The following is a 12,008-nucleotide window of genomic DNA, read 5'->3' as shown; positions in this document are numbered from 1 at the left end:
TAAGCAATCCTAAAAAATTCCAAGTATAGAAAATTGGAAACCTTTTTGTGAATCCTTTTTTTAATCATTTTGTTCACAAAAACATTGAGAAACAACCCTAGATGTAGAAAGTGTTCAGATGTGCCCCCCCCCCTCCCATAAATGTATATTGAGCTTAACTTTTAACTGCTGTTTGTTTTGGTTTTATTACATTGTGTTCATGAGGTTCCCTTTGTAAGCATTCTCTATCAATATAATACAATAGATGTCACTTATTAGAATCATGGATAATGTTATCATTTGGGTATTGTTATCACTTCCGTCAAGTACGGAACAAACCAGTATCGTAAAAAGGAGAATTTTTTTTTTATTTAGTTATCAGGACTTTATGTTCAGAAGGCTCCCTATTGAAAACAATTTCTGTATTCAGTTCACAATGTGGCAATAAAGTCATAATAGCTAATATGATCCATATATATACATGCAGTGCTTCTTTTTAAATTTCTTTTTTTATAGTGAAAGCATGTGTGTAAGGTAAAAATGTCCTTTTTTTCAGATTATGGTCACTTTCTTTCAACTGATCGCATTCACAGTTGAATGTGACTTTCTCTAACAGGCCAATTTTCTGAAACAGGCTGAAAGGCTTTCCTCTAGGGATCTATGGAACATACCATGCATAAAAAGTTGTTATAATACATTAGGCCCAGTGGTTTTCAAACTTTTGTCACCTGCGTTTGCATTGCCCAATTCATAGTTGATCTGCGGCTTCCCAGAATAGTTTGGTGGATATTTTCCCATACAAAAGAACCACTTCAAAGCATAAACAGGCACACAAATCAATATGTTTGGCTTGTTGCTAGGCCCCTAGGAGCTGCAATGTATATTTTGAGAAACCCGCATTAGACACAGTGTTTTGACTCCTTAGAATTAAAAAAAAATATTTTAGCTTGAAGGGGAAAAGAATCCTGTTTTAAAATAATTGGGGGAAAAAATGCATGATTCAACATTTTGAAACCTCTTATGTGAGAGAAAAAAACATTGTCTCGTTTTCATACATCCACTGTGACAAAACAGGACATATGATGGTTGTGCTTACAACCAGGATGTTTTTCTGATACAGTTTCAATCAGTTATTGTTATCAGAGTGATCACATATAAGTGGCATACACTATATTTAGCAATGAGAGTAAGTTAACCTAGTTAAAATGGTAAATTGAACTTTTTTAAATGAACCTTTAGAATGCACATGCTTTTAGAAATCAAATTGATATTTTGGTTCAAAGATGCAAATTGAAGTAGAAGAGAATTTCTGTGAGGAATCATATTTTATGTTTCTACATAAAAATATAGTGAACATACTAAAAGTATGCAAGACACCCTACAAACCAGACCTTAAATAATTAGATAAAAGTATGATTTTTCTGATTACAATAAAAAAATCTAAAAATGCATTTCCAAAACAAAATCAGTTCTTCAAGAATATGGTGAATTTTGAGAATTCATACTAAAACAAAAAAAAAATCAAGACTCTGGGAAGTAATTTTACCAACTGGTCCAACAGGTCTGCGCCTGAACATCCTCTTCTGCATGGCTTCATCAATTTTTCTTCTGATCTCTCCAGCTTTTAACTCAAACAGGCATTCCCTATCTCTTTGAGCAGATCTCATGCGCTGAATTCCGGATTCTTTCGAACTAATTTGATATTGAATGTCAATCATCTCCTTTCTGGAATAAAAAGTTATTATAATTACTTCAAAGATTAACTTTCTTTCTTTCAAACCAAACACAACTCCAGTCCATTGTCACGGGCAATACCCTACTAAGTGTATATTGCTCCAGGGCTATTATAGTAAGGGTTGCTTCATGCTTTTGAAGTCACGCTTGTCGACCTAGGTCAGTGGGCAGTCTCGGAGTTACTGCGTGTCGTCACTGCTCAAACACTTTTTTAGCAGACAACATCAGAACACGAGAAACATGCTGTTTTTCCACATTTTAGTTGCTTATTTTATTTAAGTGAGTGACCTCTCATTCATGATGCTATTGTAGTGTCACAAATACGAGCATGTGGTATTTCTATAATCTTTTTACAATCTATAAGCTAAAAAATGAATGCAGGCCATCATCGGGGGGGGGGGTCAGGACTTTTGAAAATACACTAAAAATGGTATATATATATATATATATATATATGTTATAAGCAATATATATATATACATACATTGAGTACACGTTCTTTGCCCCCCCCCCCCCCCCGGGAAAAGTTTGAAATGAAGACCCTGAAAAAATGGATTAAATCCAAGAAATAGTTGGTAAGTAATAATGTCTTTTGATATTAGCACTAAAAATGGTAATAATACTAACTTCAAACATTTTATATTACGATTTATATATCTATAGATATATATATTTCTTCTTATGATTTTATGATGCGATATTGGTAATAACAAAGTCCATCCAAGGCTTTTAAAAGCTACACCTAATGAAAATGAAAAAATATACACAATCAAAAATTATACAAAAGTTCAAGAGATAATTCAAATTGTCTTGGGTTGGCTTTCAATTAACTCAAAAAATTAACTAACATATGTGATTGAACTGAAATCGATACAAAGAAAATATTTTCAGTGGAACTTACTTCATAAGCAAATGCAAAATTACTTAATTTGAATTTTGAAATAGTTGAAAATAGTTGAGTGTGCCCACTTTGTTACCCTATCAATTACAATAGCTTGCAATCACTGTATTGCCCATTTCACTGAATTATTTTAAAAATTACCTTTTTGATTATTGTCATTAGTATCTGCCTATGCATGGACAAAACAAACCAATGAATATGTAAGCTGTTACTTCCAGCTAAACATGGGGCTCCGGACCATCATTTTACTCTTAGACTTTTGATGTAGATTGACCCGGAGCCCCATATTTAGCTGGAAGTAACAGCTTACATATTTATGTACTTCCACTTCAAAAATCATAGTACTGTACCGGATCTCATCGTGTAGGCCCTATACACGATGAGATCTGGTCCATGCCCACATGGATTCAGATGACCCTGGTGTTATGGACAGTGCTGGACACTGAAAGTATAAGTGCATATTATAAGTATAAAGCATATTTTTTCCAACATATTTCTCTTATAAGCATTATTTCTTCACAGCTCTCTATGGCCTTCTCCACAACTTCTTGTGTAGTATCTGCCTGTGGAGCCTCAGAATATTCCAAGGCCACAAAGGTACCATATGGCTCCATGTTGAGAACCACTGGTCTAGCATTGTATCCTTCAACCTTTTTACACCCACAGACCATTAAAATTTCACTGAGTAGGGGAAATGGGATCAATTCACAGACTGCTGACAATGCTAAGGCAAATAAAAACCAACATAAAGACAGTATTTTATTCATTAAATCTAAAATTATGCTGTGGCTGCATGAATTGGGGGGAATATTTCGTAGACCTTCAGTTGAAGAACACTGATCTTAGGCATAAATAATAAATTTAGGCATAATTTATCTTTTACATTTTTGTTTGGTTCCAAATTGAATCCAGCATAGTATAATGCATATTTATGCTTGTTCTTTTGTTATATGTTGATTGTTCATTGAAATATATGTTTCAGTGCATCAGAATGTTTCCTGGCTTTTGGATCACCTTGTTTAAAATGGTAGCATAGCTTTTTTTTCTTCACTTATTTGATTTAATGTTGAAAGAAGAGTATACTTGGAAATCTAGTTTTTCTTGTGAAAAGGAATTTCATTATGAACCTGCTTTTCACTTAATAAGGAAAAATTCACTTTAAAAAATTATGAAAGAAAACTCTGGTGAAAATATTTGAATCTATTTTTTTTTCTTTCATCTCTTACATAATCTTGTTGTCACAATTTGAATATAGATGGTACATACAACACTAGTAACACATTAAAATTGCTGGTTACACACATACTTCTGGCACATTTTGATGGGCACAAACACTCAATGGGTAATATCAGGGCTGTATAATAAGGGCTGTTTCACCATGTGCCAAAGTTGGTATCAGCTGATCCATGCATGATATCATTGCTCATACAGAGCCTTGTACCCATTATCCCCACCCCCTAAGAAGGAAGCTCACTGTACTCTAGCCTAGGCATGGGGTCAGGGTTTATGCTAGATAAAAAATTCCTTTAACAAAAAAAATCGAAAATGGGGGAAAAAGCTTTAGCAAAATGCTACAATGCTAATGATTTATGATTAGATGTCTTCTTGTTTCGTACCTTATGTACACATTTTTGTGAAAGTGGCTACTACTTCTTTCACATTCTAAGATTTTCTTTCGCATTTTGCAAAAAATGTGGCTGTAGCTTAAACCCTGCATGGGTGATGTGTCAAGAAAGGTGATTTATTGTGTAGGTTCGTTGGATCATCCCTTATTGTACATACACTTATTTTCCCAATAAAATTCGGCACTTGGGAGAAATGATCCCCACTTCTGGATTTGTGATTGGCAAGAGTTCCATAGATCGATCTTATTTACAAAATTTTTTTGTTAATTATAAATTTAGTTTTGACTAAATTCAATTTAAGAAGTACCAACACAATATTCACAGAACCAACACAATATTCACAGAACCAACACAATATTCACAGAACCAACACAATATTCACAGAGCCAATACAATATTCACAGAACCAACACAATATTGGGAATCGAAGTAACTGCTTTTCCTGCTGGCCTACCAAGCTGCCATCCATGAGAGCACAAGATTTTCACCAGCACAGATGCTCATCTTTGGTTGCCAGGTGACCTGCTGTTTGGGCACCCACCAGATGCCCCTCTTCTACAGGAAGAATATGTCCAGGGACTCCAGGAGCATCTCGAGGATGTGCATTGAATTGCCAGAGACTGGATCACCATCACCTCTGAGAAAATTAAGCACTGATATGATGCAAAGGTCCACTCTAATGACTTCAAGGAAGGAGACCGTGTCTGGCTCCGGAACACGAAGCACAGGAAAGGACTTTACCCAAAATTCCAGACATCATGGGAAGGACCCTTACAGAATTGTGAAGAAACTGAATGATGTCGTAATTTGGATGCAAAGGACGCCATCTTTAAAGTGCTAGGTGGTCCACTTTAGCAGGCTAGTTCCATACCAAGTGAGTGAGTGACTAACCAATCTGAAGACTAATTTGCTCGAGCCAAACAATTCTAAAGGAGGGGAAAATGTTATGAAAATTATATAAGTAGTGATTATTTGTCATTTATTATATCATCTTTCACCTTTAAATAGCCATTAACAAATTTCTCTGTAAATCTCAACAAACTGGGTACATTTGGCAATAGCTCTGATAAATTGGTGATGTCATGATGCCAAAAAAAAAAGGGTGGGATCTCCCAAGAATATGGTAGAACTCTTGAAGTTTTACCTTGCCTATATAACAGTGCCACCAAAACAGAACTTTGAGCAATTTTGTTGAGTTTTTACAATATGAGATTTCTTGTATGTGAGAGAAGTTGCTCTCTGTTCAGAGTATTTCACAAAATTGGTGCAAGAGAATATTTGTAAATAAATCTGTGTTGTCTTTTGAATTGCTTCTTGCTTTGCTTGTGAGCAGGGCCGCAACTAGGGGGGAGCAGGCGGGTCTCATGCCCCGGGCGCTAGACCTGAAGGGGTGCCAATATCATTCTGAAACTACTTCTTCAACATTACAAGGGGGGCGCCAAAATGTGCACTTGCCCCGGGTGACCAAGCATCTAGTTGCTGCCTTGCTTGTGAGAGACATTATTCGGAATAATATATATAACTGATTATCTGGAATTCAAATTTAAAGGTGTAGGCTAGTCCCTAAAATGTCATATAATTGAGGTGTCAATGCAATTTCATCAATGTAAAACAAGAACATAATAGTTGTACTGACTTCAAGAACTCTTCTTTCTCTTTGCCTTTATCTAATTCTTCAGTTTTAGAGTTCAGCATTAGAATAACTTCATCAACTTCTTTTTGTATTTTTTCATTACTTTTTCTCAATGTCTGAATTTCCATGTCCCGCCTCTTCTTTTCCCTATCAATATCATGGTGTGACCTACATTTTTGAGATAAAAATAAAATACATTATTATGCACACATTTCTAAATGGATAAACCTGTAGATTATGTTCATATATCTTATTTGCAAGAATAGTCTTTGACATATTTTTTTTTTTCAAGATTCAGAAAAAAAAATTCTGAATTTAAGAAAGAGAAACCATCTTAAAAATTTTGCATTGTTTGCTTCAATTTTTAGTTTGTGGTTATAAACAATTACCAAACCTTTCCTTCAACTGAAACAGGACATGGACATATTCAATCACCTTGAGACTCCCAAACATTTTGATACACACTGTCTTGTATTATTAAGAGAGTTTAATAGCATAAAAAAATATTATAGAGGTACCTGGTTCGCAACTCCTCGATACTTTTTCTCAAAAATCTAATCTGTGCATCATAAGAAGCAATCTCTTTTTCCAATCTGTCTATTTTCATCTGTTCAATGAAAAAAGCACAAACAAATCACACAAGTGAGAACCATATATGTTACCTTAAATGTGGTAAATCGGTTATATCGTTATTATGCATAACTGCTAATTGTCTCAGAAAGTTTGATAAATTTATTACTTTTAGAGGCAATTATGCATTACACCTAAATGTCATTGGTAAATTTGATAAATGCTAAAAAAACTATCACTTTTACTAGTGATAATGCATAATACCCGTGTGTTATTATGGAATTTAATAAATATGAAAAAAAAATCCAAATGAGTACAGCATGTTTCATTAAAAAAAATACAAATACAAGGTCACAACAGGCAAAATGCCCAACAAAGTAGCTGAGAAAAACATGCCCATTAAAACTATCATTATCAGCATATATAGTCTATATGTTTGATAAAAAATGAAGTTGACATAACGATTTTTAACAAATAAAACTATAGGTTTTACCTGATTCATTAAATTGGGATTCTACTGTATTTTAAAAACAGGTAACTTTTTTATAAACAATTTAGGTAGTGAAGGAGAAAATATAATAGGTCTCCCCTTATTTATTCATTATAACAGGAACGATAGGGAAATTTGTTAGATAAGAAATAATTATATCGGGTACAATAGCAAAATTTGTTAAATAGGGAGTTTAATATATCTAGGTCCTACTTCAGAATTATTCAAATAGGAGTTATAGTTATAACAGGTTATTTTGGGAATATTCTGAAAAATTCATTAGATTAGAGCTCATTATATTTGGTTCAGACTCTGGCTCACAAGTACAGTCATCGAAATAACAAATCTTATCATGGCAATAGAACCTATTTATCAATATGAAATGGTGACTATTCATAATAGCCTGCAAAAATTATAAGTTTAGTAGGATCACCAATATCTTTTTTAACAAATAAAATTTACCAACGATGCTTGCGTATTACGCACAACCACGGGTACAAGTGATAAATTTAGGGAAGTTTATCAAACATACTAAAATGATCGTTAATTCTGCATAATATATATATATATATATATAACTGTATAATTATTACATTTACCGCTTAACACATATAAAACTGAAATGAATTTTTTTTTGAAGTTGATTGAATCCATTTTTATTGCAGAAATTACAAAAGATTTTGCTGTTTAGCCAATAGTTGGATGGTGTGTCAGTGAAGGATTGATGGTGGATTCCTTCTCCCTTCCCCCCCCCCCCACATGTCACCCAAAATTGTATGACCATCAAAAAGTGTATCCATTTGTTCAATAGCATTACAGTACATACTCATGTATAAGTCAGGTATTTTTTGTTCAAAAATATATTCCTTATATTAAAGAAAGAAAGCGGGGGGGTAGGTTCAGTTTTTAAGAAAAAATTGAACCTGAGGTTTTTCCACAGCAACCCATCCCTATACCATCAAACCCAAAGATACCCAGGCCACATCACTATGTAGCAATATCTGATCGTCCTCACAGACTGGGTGAGGTAAAAATCAGGTTTTCAAACTGAATTTTTTTTTATTAAAATTAACTGACTGCTTATTAATTAAAACAAATTTTGTTAAACATTAAGAATGCATATTTTCATATCACCTAACTGCTTTTTCTTCCTAATTGCTCAAATTTAATTAAGCACTAATGAATAAATTACAAACTACAAACAAAAAATGTGAACACCAAAAAATCTGTTTATGTAACATGAAAGATCATTGAGCCCAAATAAACTTCATGGATTAAATTATTTTTAATAGACAAAAGTACTTTTATTCATGAAGGCTCTCCTCCCATTAAAATGAATGTGTGTATCACACACATGATGCAGGTATCTCAATTCATTCGATGTACAACCAAAGGGCTATTCAGCATCAACTAAAGAAAACAAATCCTATAGACAAGATTGCTTCTTACACAATTGGTGGAGGTGTTTTGGACTTGCATGATGCTGCTGAATACTTTACACATTTTTATTCTTTCACAGATTTAATTAGTTTTGGTAAAAAATGAGCAAACTCAAAATTTTAATATTCAAAAAGCAAAGTTGAAAGCCCAATGATATTTATGTTGGTATAACATCTATTATTATTTTGAATTAAGGCATAGAATTTAAAGATCCAAAAAATTATTCCTCTATTTTTTAAACAGGAGAACCTTAATGCCACACTGTAATGCATTGAAACACAAAGTGCTAAGTTCAACTCCCTATTCTTCCTTTCTGTAATTTTTTCCATGTACAAAATCTAGAAATACATCAGCTTTCTTTCTGCACTGAATCTAGTTCAAATCTATATTTACCCCAAAGATCTTCTATACTTCTTTTAATCATGAACTTTTCTACATATCAGTAACATGCACACCATACCGGTGGGGGGAGGGGGGGGGGTTACCTTTACTTCAATATCATAGAAGTCATATGCCAAGAAAAACAAGATTTAAATTCTGTGATTTAAATCAATGATTTTTTTTTAAAAATCAAGTGATTTAAATCAATGATTTTTAAAAAAAAATCAAGTGATTTAAATTGCGATTTTAATCATGACTTAAATCAAGCTGATTTAAATCGTTGTACTCTACAGCTACAGAAAATTATTGTAGTTTTTATTTCAGCCAAACAGCTTTATTTTTTTTTCAGATAATGTTAGGATAAAAGATTAAAATTTTACTTTATGAGATCAATTCTAGGTATAATTAATGTTAAGGGAACAGATAACCCCTTAAAATATTTACCTTACTGTGGTATGATTAATGGGAAACTGAATGAAAAATATTTTCAGTTATTTACAAATTTATGTATGTATGCAGACTTGCCAACATTTGGGGGAAGGCGGCCTGGTCGACCAGCCGGGGGTAGAGGGAGTCAGCTGACGTAATCCCCCCCCCCAAATTATTTTTGTTTGCGAATCACATTTTTCTCAATTTCATTTTGAATTTGGTTCCCATGAACTTGAAAATATTGTTAAATTATCCTAAAATAAGTATTTCCCATTTTGCGTTGCCTTTTCATTATTTAAATTAAATGGACTGTCATACTGAAAAGCAACGTTGCTTATATTGCTTTTTCAGTACGACACTTTCCCTACTGTAAGAGGGAAAAGTTATATTGATAAGTATATAACATTCGACTCATTAACATAATTAGCTTCTGACACCCCATAGCATGGTGTCCTGGCACAACACCCCCCCCCCCCAGTGGCTACCAACTGCTCTTAAGGAATCTGCTAAGCTCCCTTTCAATGTGAAGGGATGAGAAGAATGTGAGGGGACGATGTAGGAAAGAAGCCAGGAAATGGCCTACAGAGCATCCCAAGGCATCAGTAAATCAGAGGGACTTGCATCCCTTCTCCTCTGTGATCTTGTACAGTGGCTGGAGCAGCAACTTGTTGCTGTGTGGGTAGAGGATAAAAAAGAGCAAAAATCAGACCAACATATTACTCTCCCCCCCCCCCCAGCACATCAAAGAAACTCTGGATCTTGAAAAGTGGCTGTAACTGCATCTTGGTGCATTGAGTGGGGAAAAAACGCAAATTTGTCCCCCCCCCCCCCCCACAGGAAGAACCATCAGAGTACTTTCATGTAGACCATTATAGGGGCAAATTGCTCCAGAAAAGCACCTCTCCCATAGAAGAGTTAAATGTTTCAAATAGCTGTTTTTGGCAGTAAATTAAGACCCATCCCACTAGGAAACTTCAGGAGTGACAAGGGCTTTTTTACTTTACACCCCCCCCCCCTTCGAACCCATGCATCCTACAAGGAAGGAAATGCAGCTGTACAACAAATATGCATGAATCAAGGTCAACTGGAAAGTTTTTTCGTCTCCACTATCAACCCAAAACAGCTATCACTTAACACTACTTTTTTTTTTTAGTTTTATAGGGTAAAAAGCAACAGGATTTTCCCAAAATCTTTCAGTAGAATTTTCTCTGGCAAGGAAAAATTAGCAGGAACTAAAAAAAAAATTTCCAGCAGATTTATGATCCTTCTGGATTAACTTACATTTATTGAAAGTTGTATAAAAACAGTTTTCCTAATATCAGGGTTCTTTCTGTAACTCTGTAGTTTAGCAAGTTCAACAGTAGAAACTACTGACAACCAACCGTAGCAGTTAGCAACTCTGTGTATGTATAATGTATTCCGCTAAATGATTATTAAAAGTATTTATCTCTCAATATGAAACTATGTGTTAACTGCCATAAAAAAACCTGTGTATATTTTCGACTGCCTCATACTTAAAGATACTGAATATTTGTTACTCTATATCAAGATAAATTGCCTGCTAACATTTATTACCTTCCATAATTTTTATCAACCATACTCAACTTTAATTGATCAGAAATTAATTTGAAAGCTCATAAGTAAGAAGTAATTTCATTTGTTTAGTTTTGATTTTATTTTCTGTTGGAAAAATGATATACACTTAGTTGTCTTTCATTCACAACATAAACAAACCTTTGTTGTCTTCAACTCTTTATTAATATTTTCAATTTCTTTAACAGCCACGGTATACATTTCTTTCTTGCCTTCAATTTCTCTTTTGATTGCCTCTTGATCATCATCCAAAGCATCCCTCTTCTCTTTATGGTCTTGGAATCTTTTCTATGATCGATAAAAAGAAAAAAGGGGAGTACAATGTAAACATAGTTTTAAAATTTCCTACATAAAATAAAAATTAAATTTTATTCATTTATAAAGGGGTATAGAGGGTGGCAAGAGGGTGGTAAACTTGATTGGCAAGACATATTCCATGACCTTTTCACTTGCCCAAGATCAACTCCTCATTGTTGATTATACATATTTTTCTTTCTATATATTATCACAAAATTGCCTACTTTGTGTTTTACCTTTTTGAGATAAATGGCCAATTGTTTAAATATCTTTGTGCATGCCTCCTAAAAATAAAGAAGACAATTGGATGCTACTGGGCAGCATCAGAATCACCAAACCTAGGATAGACTTATATATCCAACTGCTTTGTTACGCACGCTATTTCACCTACACACAAAATGTGCACCATAATTTTGAATAATGAATGTTACTGTCCAAGACCATGAAGTAGTAAATACAAAATTTAGCTTTTCCATCCAGACAGAAGTTTTTAATGGCTACTCTAAGTTTGAACTCTCAAATTAAGCAAAAGAAAAATTAATAAACCAAATGGTCCACATACACCCCTCCCCCAGTAACCTGAAAAACAATACAATTTCTGCTTTGGCAGAATCATTAATTGCAATCTACTACACTTGTATTATATGGCAATATATTGATGATTCCCTCTTCAATTAAAGTATACTATACAAATTTTGTTGATAGGATTTGGTAGAAAAGTAGGACAAAAGTAGATCATTTTACCAAAAAGTAGGAAAAGTAAGAGCCCTGTTAATGAATAATGGGATTGATATTATACATGTGAATATTAGGAGCTAAACTAAAGCTGTTTTTAAAATTTCCTGCCCCATTTGAAATTGTGGAACCTTCACAAATTGCTACCTATTTTCAAAATGATTTTTTTTTCGATCGTGAGCTGGTAATTACCCCCCCCCC

General features: G+C 33.8%; 1 protein-coding gene across 2 annotated transcripts in view; it reads right to left on the bottom strand.

Annotated features, from left to right (window-relative positions):
• The window catches only part of SMC6 (Structural maintenance of chromosomes 6), an 89,190-nt gene that overhangs the window by 51,119 nt on the left and 26,063 nt on the right, over positions 1-12,008 (bottom strand). For both annotated transcript variants that reach the window (XM_089232003.1, XM_089232004.1), the window contains exons 11-14: positions 10,917-11,063; positions 6,391-6,479; positions 5,876-6,040; positions 1,526-1,704 (exon numbers count right to left, since the gene is read on the bottom strand). In XM_089232003.1, coding sequence (XP_089088129.1) covers positions 1,526-1,704; positions 5,876-6,040; positions 6,391-6,479; positions 10,917-11,063 — 580 coding nt within the window. The remainder of the gene's footprint in view (positions 1-1,525; positions 1,705-5,875; positions 6,041-6,390; positions 6,480-10,916; positions 11,064-12,008) is intronic.

The sequence above is a fragment of the Pholcus phalangioides genome, unplaced genomic scaffold (genome assembly GCF_987345545.1).
Source record: "Pholcus phalangioides strain wild (caught in Gottingen) unplaced genomic scaffold, Ppha-v1.0 ptg000001l_1, whole genome shotgun sequence".
Lineage (NCBI taxonomy): Eukaryota > Metazoa > Arthropoda > Arachnida > Araneae > Pholcidae > Pholcus > Pholcus phalangioides.
This window is presented reverse-complemented; position numbering and strand designations above follow the sequence as displayed.